Source organism: Crocodylus siamensis, chromosome 4 (assembly GCF_052110815.1).
Source record: "Crocodylus siamensis isolate JL-2025a chromosome 4, ASM5211081v1, whole genome shotgun sequence".
NCBI lineage: Eukaryota > Metazoa > Chordata > Crocodylia > Crocodylidae > Crocodylus > Crocodylus siamensis.
The window spans coordinates 77963849-77980634 of record NC_143398.1 but is presented as its reverse complement, the minus strand read 5'-3'; the positions used below and the strand labels follow the sequence as shown (position 1 = coordinate 77980634).

General features: G+C 37.9%; 1 protein-coding gene across 1 annotated transcript in view; it reads right to left on the bottom strand.

The window, feature by feature from the left end:
• Positions 1-1523: 1523 nt before the first annotated feature.
• TMTC2 (transmembrane O-mannosyltransferase targeting cadherins 2) overlaps positions 1524-16786 on the bottom strand; it is a 376219-nt gene continuing 360956 nt past the window's right edge. Inside the window, exon 12 of the mRNA XM_090042631.1 lies at positions 1524-4460. Within this exon, the coding sequence (XP_089898757.1) occupies positions 4281-4460 (180 nt within the window). The 3' untranslated portion in view covers positions 1524-4280. The remainder of the gene's footprint in view (positions 4461-16786) is intronic.

The following is a 16786-nucleotide window of genomic DNA, read 5'->3' as shown; positions in this document are numbered from 1 at the left end:
AATGTTACTATAATTTATTTATTTTACTTTGACTTTCTTACTTTTAAGTTACTGATACTTACTCACAGCTTTCATTTCAACTTTCGTCTTTGAATGAAGTTCTTTCTTTGGTGTTGGAAGAAAATTCTCTCCCACTATGACTCCTTTTCCATTTTCATATGGCTACAGACAACAGCAGCATGCCTGCCATCACAGAGATATTACATTTGTTTATTTATGATACAGACTTGTATCACTAAATTACTGCATCATAGAGTGATTAAACATCCAGCAGAGAGAAGTGAAATGGTCTTTCTCAATTTGTGGGGGCAAGCTAAATGGTGAGACCTGGATTATATCTGAATGGCATCCCGGTCATATTTCCAAGAACGTAAGGGTAAAAGGGTAAGAAAATGAACATACATATATGAGATTTTCTTCAGATTTCCCATGTATGTGTTTCTGTTCTGACTAAAATTGCTTTCACATAGCCCACCAGTCTGCAACAACTGTGCAGATGTTCTACTGTACTAATTCTTCCCAGCTGTCAGCGAGTGCTGTGGCACTTGAATTAAGGGTACAAATATCCGTGTCTTCATTTTCTGTCAAGCTACAGCGTGAGGAGAACGCAGAAAATATGTTGGCAGGTAGGCCAATGGGGAAAGAATAGGATTTGGGGTGAAATATGTGAGGGATGTTGGTCTGAGAGAACAGATCCTCAAGGGAAAGTGATGAAGGAGCAATTAGGGAATTCAGAGGCTCAAAGGAACTTATGCACAGGCTGAGCACAATAGTGAAATTCTGAGAGTTGCTGATCCGACAAGCAGCGCAAAGGTCTAGCCATATCAAGCAGCATTTCTGAGGCATAGAAGACTTAGCTAGTAGATCCACTGGCAAAGTCTCCCGTGTAGCTGAAGAACAGCTCTTCTGGGCCCACTGCAGAACTGACATTACAGGAAAGGCTGCATTGGTAACTGGGTATATGTAATTAGGTACACTGGAGAATGCTATGCGTGTCTGCTTGCTGAGGTCATTTACCCAGGGTAGGATTGGCATTGGACTTCATGTGAACAGTTGTACATTCAATAACTATGCCATCTACTGCATATAATAATCACATTTTTATGTCAATATAAAAATTGAACTATATACTGTCTTCTTCATCAGTGTTTCCTGCCCTTATTGACAAAGTTATCCTCCCCAAATAATTCAAAGCCAGGGTTTAATATTTAAGAGACTCAAGAAAAATATTACATTTCTGTTAGCTTTATCTGAATGGAGAGCACTTATTAACACCATTTCCAGGTAAAACAAAGACAGATTTTTACATTTGTAAATGTTGGAATAAGGGCTTTGAAAATATCAGTAAAAACCTTTTTTTAAAGTCAGTATGGTACACCTGAATGCGTAACTGCGATAAACATGTACTCTGCTTACATTGTATATAACTTTGATGAAAAAACAGTAAATATAAATTGGTAGCTTACAGTAATAAAACAGTCAGTGCAGTATTTTTAGCAATAGATAAAGGCATGAACAATGTATTAGTTGTCAATGCTTTATTATTGAAAACAAAATCAAAATTTTCTTATCTGGCACATAAACAATTATTTCTACAAAAAGGAAAGCCTACAAATCTTGATAATTTATACAAATAACAGTTTTTTTCAAAAAATAAAATTTTAATTTAGTAAACTTGTCTTGTGCTCTTTTATTTTTTAGCACTGTCTGCAATAATCCACCATAAATCCCTGAGCAGAGAGACATATTTTAAACATGTTTTAAACTTATTCCAAAAGAAGAAAGTTATCAAGCCTAGCCCTAAATTGAAATGTATTCAGGGACAGTCTCATTAAATTTCTGTTAGTCCTTTTTAAAATAAATTTTAAAAATAACCTCAGACAATTATTAAAGGCAGGATGAAACCATATCAGTTGAGTGGCTTTTGTGCAATGAATGAAAACTACGAAACAAGAATGAACACAGCTTGAAAGGAAGACACATATATATAACTCAATAAAAAGTTATGACCAGGAAGCCACCAAAGTTTGATGACTGTTAAAATAAATAAAACTGCAGGAAAGCACACTTATATACTCAGTTCACTCATGGCCTAATATCTAATTTGCTTTTACAGTTTTTCAGACAGCCAAAAAAGGGGAAAATAAACTCGAGCCACCATTATATTCTTACCATTGGCTTCAGTGGATGATCATGATAAAACTGAAATCCATCTTCTGACCATTTAGTTTTGCTTAAGTAGCCATATCATTATTTAAGTAAAAGTTTGATGCTGTCAACCAAACCCTACAACCCTATGTTCCCAGCACCTATAGTAGGACAGTTGTGAACCTACTGATTAAAGCATGTAATTGCTGAATTGAAAAGAAAAAAACCCCAAAAATGTCCCCCCTCTCCCAGAAACCAAAACAAGCAAATAGCAAAGACTCCAACAACCTATTACAAGTTGCATTTATGCTGACTTAGAATAGTTACTCCCTGGTGTAGAGGTCTAAAAAAAAAGAACGTGAGGAGAATGTACAATAATGTAGAGTATATGCATATGTCCCATTTCCCTTTAAGCAAACAACTATCCACAAAAAAGGTAGCCAAACAAAATAAGATAGCAACTGTTGCAGATTACTGTCCTAACGAAAGAAAAGTTGCTGCTGTTAAATAATAAATAAATAAATACAGCAAAGTATTCTCCTATATAGTTTAGTTGGAATGATGCTAAATACTAAAAAAAAAGTAAGCTTTTTCAGTACAAAGCGTTTTAAGAGAACCTGAAGAAACTTCAGACCAAGGTGCTCGAGCACTTAACATTCTCTATATATATTTCATTTGTGACATGAACATTGAAGCAGATACTGGTCATTAAATGAAAGGCAATTCTCACATACACTAGTACCTGTTAAAACAAAAGAAAGCAGCTAGCAAATGGTCTGGACTAAAACTTCAATAAGATGAAACATTTTTAAAAAAGGGTTTTATGAATTTGTATAGGAAGCAAATTATCTGAAGCAGAACCCCTCCCACCACCCCCCCAAAAAAAAACTCATCAAGAATTGTGATAGTTCTGTTGCTTCTATGCATGTCTGAATATAAACGAATACCTAATATATAGTTAAAATCTGAGAAGACAAGCCGTCAAAAACATTCCAAAATATTTCAAATAATTGGAAGCCTTTGTTACATATTTCTCATCTACACTATTTTTGAGGATGCTCAACTAAAAACCAATCCCTCCTGTTAGTTGCTGGCATAGGCAATGGAAATGGCTGATAAGCTTCATTAGTAGCATATTTGATTTTAGTATTTGTAAAACTCACCCAGCTTGAACTTGTACAAAAATACTGTAGTTTGAAAAGCGTGGACAGTTCTGTTTAAAGAAGGTCTTCAATAACCACAGCACAAAAGGAGTTAAACAGAGTGTAGGATAAGGCCAAAAAAAAAAAAAAAAGTCCCCACATTTTTTCCTAAGACTACAGCCTGTCCCCCACTTGTTATGAGGTCAAGCATTGGTTTCTGTATAAAACGGGACAATTCACAGAATTAATGATACCTATTAGGCTCTCTTATATTGGTCAGATGTAGCACACCAGACTGTCCCTTATTTTGTTTAGGACAGGCCAAACCAATCATACTCTGTAGAGTATCTTAAGTAATCTACGTCCAAACTCTCAACAACAAGCTGAAATAATATATGCAATTCTTCAGTAAACAATTTTAAGTACTATCAGAACCACAAGTGACACTTTTTCTGGATGGTTGTATAAGTCTGTGGAATTGATAAGTAAGCGATCCTAAAGAGAGATACAGCAGCATTAAAACAAACTGCAAACACATTGGATTTAGTATACATTTTAATGAATTACAGCCTCAGCAAATACTTTAAGCTAATATTATCTCTTTTACTCCCAGGTGGCTGGGTGTGTTCTACACAGTCTTCCCTCAGTGTCTTCAGGACAATATAATTTTCAAGAACCCACATGGAAATGAGCAATATATGATTAATTGTGATGACTTGTCAGGTATGCAAGAATACCTTCCTTTAAGTGTTATGGTATTAAATATGTTTGTGGGGTAACACTTAACTCCTTTGTGAAGCTCCCAAGAAGTCTCTTTTTTTTTTGGCAAGAAGTTACGCCAAAAATACACAATAGGATTTCCTAGCAGCAATTAAGACCCCTGACCCTGGCAGTCAAGTCCAATGAGAGCTCTGACAGATAACTTCCTGGAAGTTTTTATTTTGGATTTGAGTCAATTAATTAAAAAAAAAAAAACTAGATTATTCTGTGTCATGTTTTGGAGGTCTTTAAACCTTGTTTTTCCATGATGTTCCAGAGTTTGCGAAGGTTTGACTGGGTTATGACATCATCACGTTTAAGCTGGAGAGCTCGGAGGTAGTTTGCTTCAGCCTCTATGAGCTTCCCATTAAGATGAAGAATGGCTCCAAGGTTCATCAGGGCAGCCGGATACTGCACCAAAGGAGGGAAAGAAAAATATTAAGAGTATTTTCAGTTTTTCTTAACAGACAAAATTCATCCACTTATACAAATTATTCCCTTATGATTGCAGGCATTTCATGGAAGCAATTTAACAATTTAAACAAATAGAGATAACAAGAAAAAGTTTTTGAACAGCTGCTAACTGTGTACTTTGTGCTTTAAACAGGGTAGGCTCTGGTGTCTACATACATAGACTTCTTTCTTTAATGAGAAAACACAGACCCCATAAAAGCTTTACATGTGGTAACATTGGCATACTATAGTTTCCAAGAGAAAATTAAAGTTGCACAACAGAAGATTGAAGAGAAGAATTTAATTTCAATTCAACCCATTGCCAACAAGAGTTTATAATCGCTGGGAATAGATAACACATTGGGACTCCTGCCACCTTATTCTTTGACTTTGTTTTAAAGATAAACAGAAAATACTGGTTGCCTTTGGATTTTAAAGACATACAAGGCTCCAAGGTACCCATTTTAGATTTGCCTTTATACAAACTCAGTGCTATGACAAGCTCTGGCATCTACTTCCTAACGAATACCTGAATAACTTTATAATTCCCAGGGGCAGAAACATGTAATATATTCACAAGGATATCGAAGAACACCACAATAAATTACGAAGCTGTTTACCTTAGGATCTTTTTCTAATTAAATTGCATGAGCAACTTTCTTCTTACTTTTATTTAAAATCCTGTACATTATTTAATTTTAACGAAAAGGTCATTTATAGGACCAAGAATGAGAATTTTATCACCCCAAATCTCTGACAATTACAAGTTATGAGGAAAGACTTCTGATTTTGAAATTGAAGTAAAGTTTACTCTACATATCTGTGTAGGAATCCATAGGACATTATACTTTAGTAAAAGTATAATCCCCTTATCCACCAAGTAAATAGATCCCGATTTAAAGTAAAAACTGACAAGAGTTCAACATGACCTGTCCAAGACACCATGGGCGACTGGTGCCTCCTGAGTTTGGGGGGGAGGGGGCACCAGATCACCGATGGGGGGGGTCCCCCAGTGGCCAACTGCCAAGCCAGCAGCAAAACCAGAAGTACACTTCTAGTTTCACAGCTGGCACTTCCAGGGGGTGCACATGCACCTGAGTGCACCTCCTGTGCATCGCCAATGCAAGACACCCATGTTTTTAGGTCCACATAGGGAATATTAATTTCCTAGATTACAGCAGTTAGATGCAATAACAATTCATTTGGTTTTGGGGGAGAGAAGTTATTCTAGATATCATTCAACAGCACTCTCATAACATGTTTTAAATCAACTGTGAAGTTCCAGTCAACTCATGTATATACAGATTGCACACCGGATGCTTTTTGATGAATAGCATTAGAAATAACTCAAAGGTAAAAGAGAGACATGAAAATGCTCATCTCTTCTTCATACCAGGATGGTGTGGTGACAGGATGATGTTGTGACTGGGTTTTAAATAACTCTCAAGCAATTCTCAAGGTTTACACAAGTATCTGCAGTTTGATTGTCTCTATTCCATTTTCTTTCTCTTCTCTTTTTCTAACCTCTGATTAAAACTAACTCACTAGTAATAAAGTATGAGTAAAGCTTTCAAAGCCTTTACGTAATAAAGAGTTTCAAAACTAAACAAAAACAGTGAGTTCACCCATCTCCCCTGTAAATATCATGATGGTAAGCCAGGAGGATATGAACTGGCTACTGCTTTTGTTTTTCTTCCTTAAACCTGACAGGGTAATTTTTCCCCTCTTTGAGTCATTTCCCCAGCATACATGAAAACACAATATCTATTATTTGTAGTATGCCCAAATATGACACAGATCCTTTCTCCACTCGCACTTAATTAAAAAAAGATAAAAAAAGAAATACAGCGTAGTGATTCACCCTCACATGCAGGGTAAGGGCTCATGACTTAGGAGAAGTTACCCAACACCTGCTCTAGGTCATTAGGATGACTAATTTTCACATGGTGCTGGCCTGATCAGCTATCCTGTCTTTGATTCTCTTTAGTCCATATCACACAGAAAGCAAATGGAGATCCCACAACTTCTCTTAGTAGCCTGTTTAAATGCTTGACCACTCTCACAGTCAGAAAGTTTCTCCTAAATCTCCAACCAAAACTTTCCTCTGCTGCAGGCTGTCAGTGCACCTAGTCCTTTGCCTTACAGCCATAGATAAAAATATATCTCCAATCTATCTCCGTCCTTTTTATAATTACCCTTCAGATATCTAAAGATTGTAAAATCAAATCCCCCTTAATCTTCTCTTCTCCAGATGAAATAACCTTGACTCTTTCAGCCTTTCCTCATAAATCCTGCCTTCAAGGCCTCTAATAATTTTTATCATTCTCCACTGGACTCTTTCCAATCTGTTCACAAGTGTGGAGCTCAAACCTGGACAGAGTGAAGCCTCACCAGTGCTAAATGGGGCAGAAGAACCACTCCTCTTGATTTGCCAGAGACATTCTTGTTGATACAGTGTAGCTTGCTGTTGACATTTTTTCTTTTTTAGCAAGGAAAACACACCTCAAAACTAGGTGCCGAATGCATGGGTATTCTCCCAAATCAGATTTTTATCCTATGTACTTCTGTCGTTTCATGATGTTACTGGAAAATGATCAAGTGAGGTATTTAGCACACACCTAAGATATTGTCCACCTGTGTTGGGGAAAATCAACTCCACAACAGAGAAGGAATTGAGAGAAGCAGTCCTCCAATGAGAGGCCCCAGGTGTCCTAGAGAGACACGAATCTACTGGAGAATACTGGTGACAAATCAGCAGTAGGATAATAGTGATGGGGAGGGAGAGACTGGGGAGGAGGCTAACCTTGGAGGCTTTTTAGGGTTTTGCTAGGATTGAATAAGTGCTTTTTAAATATCAGAATTGGCAGGGTCCAATGACCCTAGTTGCCAGGACTGGTAGAGTCAGCAGGAAGGCCAATATCCAAGAACACTGGCAGGTCTTTCAGGAGGGGCTAAACAGTAGTCATTTGACAAGGTAAACTGCACTTGTTTTGCTTTTCTGTTTCCAAACTTCTGGTCTGTTTTGTCTGTATGGTGCTTTTCTCCTATATGATAAATACTTTTGGGTTTTTTTTCCTCTTTATTGATTGCCTAGGAGGAGGGTGATTTCTGAGCAAGTGATATTCTAGGATGACTACCTCAGTGGAGAGGGGGACCTATAATATGTTCTCAGCCTAAAAATGGCAGGCACCTGGAGTCGGCACAGATTCCTTCACTGCAGGTGCAGGGTCCAGTATAAGTGCAATGGAGCTGAGGCTTGCTGGGGTAGGGAGCTGCCCTAGGGAAAACCTTAGTTTGTTCCATGGGGCGAGTGTTGGGCAGCACAGTGGGAAGAAAACTCGGGGCTTTGGGAGAATGACAGGTTTGTGAAACACACTGTTGGCTCATATTCAGCTTATGGTCCACTGTAACTCCCAGGTCCTTCCCTGAAGTACTGTAGCCTAGCCAATCATTCTTCACTTTGTATTTCTGCATACAATTATTCCATCCTAAATGCATGACTTTGCATTTGCCCTGGTTGAATTTAATTTGATTGATACATCAGCTAGGCACAGCAAACTACAGAAACCCTTGTGGAGCATGTTATTTTCTGAATGCAAACTCTAAATGTAACTTTTGAATGTAAGCTTTAAACTTCTGAATGTAACCTCTAAAACATTCATAAATATATTTGTTTCTTATACCAGTTTCAGTATTGCTTTCTGTTCTCTTTCTGATCCATGGATTAACAATGCAATTGCAGGTAATATGGGAACAATAGCTCTGGAATAAACAACTGTATCCCCCTGCACTGTCAAGTAAAGGTTCCTTATACTATTTTTTGTTTAACTTGGTAAAGCAATTTCACTATAACAGGCTGAGAAGGGATGCAGGAAGGGGTGGGGAAGGAAAGAAAGCCAACACATGTCTCTGATAACCTTTGTAATTTTACCAAATCACCTATTTTGGGGCCATTAATGCAAGTAAAAATACCATGTCAAGTTGTGATGAATGGATTGTGTTATTTCAGATGGGGCTGAAAATTCATACAAACTCCTCCCTGTTTCAAACAACGAAGAGTACAGGTCTCCCAAAAGAACAACAGTGCACATGACCTACCCACTGTATGCATAGGGCACTGATCACTGCAGTGTCTAGGCGTCTGCAGTTTATTATAACACACACGAATTTCAGGTGACTGACTGATTAGACATCCGTGTCATCACTCCCTGACAGCTGTAACTGATGGGCTGGGGACAGAGAGCCAGCCACATTCACTACAGTTTTTTCCTCAACATATATTGCCTTTTATTAAAGACAGCTCATGAAACTTTTCAGCATGTTAACAAAGGCAGTCAGCAGCTACCAATCCAATAATACAGGACTTGTAGCACTGTATAACAAATGACACCACCTACTACTTCAGAGACTTGAAAGGAAAAACAGGCCTTCCTTCATTTCCTTTATGAGACAGATGCTTTACATCAAAAGAGCTGACTGGCAGTTCTATCAGGGTTATAAATAGCATTTTCCATGGTCTATTGGGAATTATACCCTTTATTAGAATTTTCTGTGGCATAAATGTTTCCTTAGGGTGTGTATGTATGCACGTGTTTTTTTAAAAATAAATTATGCAACTCACAATGAAAATCTGTTTGATTTCTGAAGTGTTTTTGTTTTATATTGACATCAATTCTTCCAAACCTTCTCCACATTATCAAAATAGATGATACAATTCTGCATACAAAAAAAGCCAAAGACTAAAATGTTCTCTAAAAGACATTATAGAAATCCAACACTGCTTAATGTAATTCCACAAAGCTGTTTCATATTTATGCTGCCGTAACCAACAGCAGAATTTGGCCCCCTATTTCGACCATTAATTAAAATAAATGCGTTGGCTTTTCCCCACATCATCCCTGGTTCATTCCACACACGAAATCTCATACTTGCTAGTAGTTTATTCCAATATAGAGCTCTAAAGTGGCTTTGGAGAGAGAAAAATTTGTATGCAATCATTTCACTCACCAACGAAAGGGCAGAGCAGATAACAGCATCAGACACCGGTTTATGGAGAAGTTGTGAAAACTGTATCATTTAAAAAAAAAAAAAAAAAAAAAAAAAAAGGAAAATCCTACCTAACACCTGACTTCCTATGACTTGTGAGCATTAGGGGTATGTGAAATGGGCCCTATTCAATTTGGATTCAGCCTGAAGCGGGGACAGTGATTCGACTGGTTGATTTGGATCACTGTCCCAGATTCGATTCAGCCAAATACAAATCTGAAGATTCGACGCCGATTCGGAGAATCAGTGATTCAGCCATAAACAGCTTTAAATGTTTTTTCTACATACCTCGTGGTACCAAGCGCAGCTTGTGAACGCTGTGATGCTGGGGCAGATGGAGGGTGTGGTGGGACAGGGTCTGCGTGCTCTCCGGTGGACCCGGAAGTGGACTGGACGTGCTTCTGGTCCACTTCCGGGTCTGCTGCCAAGCGCACTGGAGACTATCCCTCCACACCACGCTCCTGTGGGATACTCCATCTGCCCCAGCACTGCAGAATTCATGAGCCGCCGGGTACCTTGAGGTATGTAGAAAAAACATTTAAAGCTGTGTCTGTGTCTGAATCACTGATTTGGAGGGTTCTGATTCAGTTCAGAGATATTAAAGGGTCTCCTGATTTGATTCGGATTCAGAGATTCGGCCACCAAATTGGACTGAATCTCCACCGAATCGAATCAGCAATCAAAGCTTTGCACAGCCCTAGTGAGTATACAGCGCAAGATAGGTATATGGCTTCTGAATTTCAAAATGAATGCTTTGTTTAGAAAAAGTCTTAATTTGCTCTTCAGTACATTCACAGGTCTGAATTACTTCTGGAATGATTGACTGATTTTAAAAGGTCACTGAAAGGTTGCTGCCAATAATCCTCTTGCCTTTAATGAATTGCTGCAAATGTACATTCTTTGTGTTCTGAAATGACACCAGCATTGTTTAGTGAATGCTGTAGTCAGAATGGCTACACTTCTTTACATTCACAGGAGGAATCAAATTCACTAATCAACTGTAGAAAATAATTCCTTAACATTAGAGGTGCACCACCGTGTGCTTTCGTTTATTTAAGAGCAATTAAGAACTAATTTTTTCTTCAAGCACCTCTGTGTAGTAGAATTTCATGCTCTGAAAAGATTCATTGAATTCTGCATGCAACTATTTTATCTTTAGGCTTTTTGATTAGATGTGATTGAGGCATTCAAATACTTCAGTTCACTAATTGAAAACAGAGTAGCTTGATACAGGTTGAGTAATAAAACAGAAAAGATATAGATTTATAGAATGGATCACAAGTATGAAAACTAACTATGATGGGCTGCTTTACCTTGTCAGTCACCATTATAATATGCTGTCATGCTTTTTATTCCCCTATAGTGATGGCAAAAATTTTCACTCGAACTTATTAATGGTATCATCAGCATAGCATACTAGTGTGCTATTTTCTGAAATAGTAAGTGTCAAAAGCCGGGGTTTTTTTGGTAAGATAACTGTGCACAATTGAGTCATTTCACGGGTAGCATTTATTTTTCACAGACCCCACAATGTTAATTTCAACGTTAGACTCTAACCTAAAAGCTTCCCTTAGGTTTTGTAGCTCCTGTTTCAAAGCAGGGTGAATATTCTGTAACCTGATACAGCTGCACATATCCTGTCTCCTCTCTACAATCCCACTTAAGCCAATGGGTATCATCACTCAAGAGAAGTCCAAGCTCCTAGATATATTTACAGAATGGGACCCTAGAGATGCCAGATGTCCTAATATGGAGTCTCAATTTCAGGCAGAAATTCCCATTTCCACCTGCTTCCTTATGCTATGGAACCACTGTATATGCAGTTCCTAACCAACTGGCCTGCCCCCTGAATCTTGCTGAGCCTAGCATCAGCTACAGTGCTTTTATAAAATCTTCTGAGCATATGTTAAACAACTACCTCTTTGCCATTGGAGATGCAGGGCAATGGCAGTGACCCCTTCTTCCCTGGGAGCCTCCAATCCACCTGTCCCCATCACTTCCAGCTCAGTGTGGGCAAACCCCAGCCTGAAGCTCCTTCTCCTCCCTTTTCCCCACTTACATCATGCAGACAGCACCAGAGCTGGGAGGGGGCTGGTGGAGAGATGCTTCAGGCAGGCAGATCCTTCTGGATCAGCGCCAAAGTAGAGCTTGATTTTCTCCCCTCTTCCCCTTGCACTCCCCTAAGGGTCCACAGGTTATGTCAAAGGGGTATGTGAACGATGACTGACCAAAAGTATGTAAACCCAACCACAACTCCATTAAAAATTTCCAAAGGAGTCTGGCACCTCTATGCAAATTTTTTTAGGGGTCCACAAATAATATAAGGTTGAAAACCACTGCCTTAAACACATACTTTGGAAAAATGTATAATCTGTACTTTGTAATCAACAGTTCAGTCCTAAATGACGATGGTACATCAAATTGTAAGTGGTAGGAGTAAACAGCAGCATAAGTAAACAGTTGAGTCACTCTAGTTTCTGAAAAATATGAACATCCTTAATTGATCCAGACTGCAATAACTGGATATTTTACAACAACTGAGTATTTGCCCCTTAGTGTGTGATGCCCAAAGAAGATGCAGAGTATAGAACTTGTCTACATATGTTTGGTCTTGAGAGCTTTTCAAGATTTGGGCTTAGATGCTTATGTCTAAGCCACTTACTAGATATTGTTTGCGTCTAAAACCACACAAATACATATAAACTAAAAAGCCTTCCACCATTCCCACCCCCACCATACATCTCAAGTACCTTTGAGGTAAGGATGAGAATTTATAGACACACACATACACTCCAAAGTTTTCAGTTTGCTTGGTGATGTTTATAACATCATAATTTAGGAAACTGTAGCTGTAAACTGGAATAGAGTTCTAGAATCTGGCATAAAAAAGGGAAAACCAAATAGCCTGTTTAGCTTCTCAAGTTACCACACCATAGGGACAATGTCAGCACAACATGATGGCTTTCTAGTCAGTAAGAGCTCTCGCTCAGTCTCAGCTTCCAGAAAATACCCTAACTTCATAAAATAGAAAATCGCGCAAAACTGCAATTGCATATATATATTATGTAGAATTATCTGCTATTAATATTTGTATAAATTCACAGTGCACAGTATTACACACTGTACATTCTAAATGCAAAAGTTACAACTATTAAATGCTGTATATCATAATGGCAGCTTGAAAAGTCCCAAAAGAACGTTTGTAATTTGGGTAGCCTTAGGATTTCTGTTCCCAAAAGCTATGCATCAATTGCTTTTCTCCATAGTGAAAAAGCCTCTCAGAAACCATTCTTTCATTCCATATGGAAACTATGATGAATATTTTTAGATAGCTTTTATTACAGTAAAGCAAAGATACTTAATAAGAACATACTTTATGAGTATTTAATATTGTGGTCATAATTTTAGAAAAATAAATCACTGAAATAAGTTTTCCAGACCTCAAAGTGTTTTTAATTAAACTCCTCCAGCTTTCCAGCTCAAATATTTTCATCAGTGTACAGCGTCTGATAATTATATACAATTTTCCTCGCAGTTTAGAATTTCATACAAATATCTTCAAATTACTTAGTTTTTATTTGTAAAAAGAAAAAAAAACACAAGATGTGCAATGATGTCTATAATTCAATCATTTTAATATTTACCCCAGATTGCCATTTAATACATGCAACTATTTATGCAGCAAGAACAGACTGTATTAATTAGAAAATTCTTATTCACAGCAAATGTGATGTCTGCTAAATGAAAATGTCATCTGCAGCACAGTAGGGACAAATAGTAATTTTAATAACAATATTCTGTCCCATTAGGAAAAATGGGAGATATTTTAACACTACATGAAATCTTTGAATAACTGTACATTTTTGCACATCAACACTTTCCATTTCTGAAAACAGGAACTAACTTTCTTTTTCATTGAAAAAATATACAGTTTACTGATAACACACGCGATTAATTTAAAAGACATCTGAAGCATTTAAAGGAATATAACATGATCTACTTCACCTGGCATTAGAGATGTACAGTGTTAAGCAGAATGCCTTTTCATAGGAATGCAGTCACAGGTAGCCAGAACACTGATTTAGCGAATGTTTGAATTACGCTTTTGGGCCCAATTTTAATATATGAATCCATCTCCCACTACTTTAAAAAAGCTTATACAATTTCACTAATGAAATTAAGACTTCAGATAATGAGGTGGGATGGGGAACAACAGAAGGGAGACGGAAAGGAATGCTATTCTTAAAGGAACATACTTATGCATACTATGCTAAGAATATAAACGGGAAGACTGCTTTGGGCCCAGAAGAGTCTGAGGAAGCTCTAGTAGAAAGTTTTACTTGATATCATTTAAAATATTTAGACTCAAGCAGCTTCCATAAATTAACCTGAATTATTCCACAGTTTGATGTAGCAATTAGAGTGGGGGTGGGATGACCATGAAGAATCTTAAGGGCATCTTAAAGGGTAAAATGCTGGAGAAACTGGACAACAACAAAAAATGGAAATGAAGTTCATTTCCATTGAAAATAACAGGCCCTGTGAAAGCAACATCTGATAACTATAATATAAATAACCATCCAAGACAGGCCAAAAAATATTAATGATTTTTCTTTTGGTAATCACTCCCATGAAGATTTCAGGATCAGGCCCTTATCATGTCACTGAGACAATGTTGTCTACTGTACTACTTATAAACTAAAGATTTGCATTTCAAACCTAATTAGCTGTTTTATAAACATCGTTTCCACAGAAATTTCTCTTCCTGCTGGTTCATTACTATTTATTTAGGTGTTGACTATGGTGGCTGACACAGAGTCTTAAGAGACTTACTGGTGTTAACAAACTTTCTCAGAATACAGCTCTAAACTCTACCAGAATATATGGCAACAGGTTTGTAAAATTACTTTGTTATCCTTCATTCACTTTGATACAGCTCTTTAGAACAATGATGGAATAAGAATGATATAAAATTACACAGGGAAGTAAGGAAGGAGCATGACACAATCATAAATTAAAACAAAGTCAAAGATATTAGTCAAAGGTGTGTTATCAGAACCTAAAAGAACAGGAGAAAAGGATGAAGAAATGTAGTGGACAGTAAGACATTTCAGGATGCATTTCAGGTCCTTCTCTCGCCTCTGTACATGGTTTTATTTTTGAATAACTATCCCACGGCAATATAATCACTATCAATTCCGCTGACAACTTACAATTTGGCAATTGTGCTGGAGGGAAAATAAATGTAGCTGTTTATCAAGACAATTTAAATTGATTTCAGCAATTTAGATGCTGATCAATAATACTGGGTGCTGAGCACAGCTCCAAAATGATAGGGAAAACATAACTTCAGCTTGCAGTAAACTGTACAACCCAATGTTACCAGGGCCATCCCAGAGCAAAGCTAAACTAAAAACACACCTTCAGAAAAGATCTACAATGTAAAAATACATTATGCGATCAGTAGCCACTGCTGAAGCAGGATGGAAGAACCGAGGGTAGGTTTCCAACCATCTCAGCATGTGCCATGATCTAGCTATTGGCTCACCTATGTTTTGAATGCCTGACCTGGGAAGGTGATTGTAGGCATCTAGAATTTCTATATAGGCCATGGAAAAACTGTAGAGGTCCAAGAAAGATTCAGTTTTAGGTGAGGAGGCCCCCAACACAGAACCCAGGTAACATTAAGTACCTCTAAAAGGTGATTCTGAAAGCCTGGAGATACCTTGAGGCAGCCAACTCCTTCCCCTCTGAGGAGTTTAGGTACCCGACTCAAATTACACATTAAACATCTTCATTCACTTGCAATTCAAAAAGCATACACCTACATCTGATGATACCTGCACAGAGGGTTTCTAAAGACAAGGCATTCTGAATGACTCATCTTACTTGCTCTCCTCTTCTTCCTCACTGTCTGAACATTAATTTAGTATTTACAACTCTAGAACCCTCCCAGGAAGTGGGAGATCTGGAATCTAGCCCTCCTCACCTAAAGGGATTTTATGCCCTATGACCCAATTCTCTAAATACCAGGCTGTAATAGACACTAAGTGAGGGAAGCCTTCTCCTCCTCTTGAAAGTAGACCATTAGGCAGACAAGGCTGAAAGCGGAGGAGTCTAGTTTTTGTCACTAGGATTATTTCTGTTTCCCAGCAAATGACTGTGTAATGCAAATAATGTGCAAATAATTATGGGAAGCAAGGTCAAGAACCAAGACTCTGCACGTTCCCAGGATACACTTTAACTGAAAGGCCACACAGGCAGAATCATGCTTGGTCTCCTTCTTGGCCCACTAACTCTTGCATTCTTGGATGCTCAGAACATCCAAGCTCCCACAGGACGGGTAGATAAATAACAGCTGGAAAGAGGGAACATGGCAGTACAGTAGTCCTTTTGCTCTGTAAAATACAGTTTATCATGTAATGTACAAAAATTGGTAGAGTACAACCTACAGGTATTACTCTATATAGCATACAGTAATTAAAATCAACACAGCCAGTTAAAATTGTGAACTGTAAGTTAAAATTGTGCCACTGGACACTTACCATTTGCTTTACCTTGTGTCTTGCAATCCCTAGCATTGCTGTCCTATGTATTTGGCCCAAGAGACCACGTGCAGTGCTATACAAGTAGTAAATGTTAATAACTACCTACATGAGGCCTGTTTTGAAGTATTGTGTTATATCCACATTTGTTTCATTTACATTCATACCATTAAATACTAATGCATGAACTTGAACATAAAATTTAGAGTTTTCCTACCACAGTTCCAAAAGCTGGTTGGGTACCAGGATCCAACACTGTGGGTGCATCTACACAAGATGCTACTGCACAGTCATTCCTGAGCATTTATTTAATACTTGTATAAGCAAGTATTAAATAAATGTGCAGTAACTGGAGATGCACTGAAGCAGTACTGGTGAACATCTTTTAGGTGATGCTACTGTGCAGTAGCCTAATAATACGGCACAGTTGTATATTAGTACTGTCCATGCTGTGGTGCCTTAGTATGAAGCATTATTCAGCTACTGCACAGTAGGCATCTCATGTAGCTGTGCTCTGTGATTAGTATTTTCTTTAAAATATGTATTTATTTTCTTTCCTAAAATGTAACAAGAAGGTTGGCTGGACTGGCTGTCAAAAGATCTAATTCCAGACTCTCACAAACTTCCCAGCCTTGATGCCATGTGGGAAGTCACCTACTCACTGCCTGCAGCAGTTTGCTATTTACAAAGACA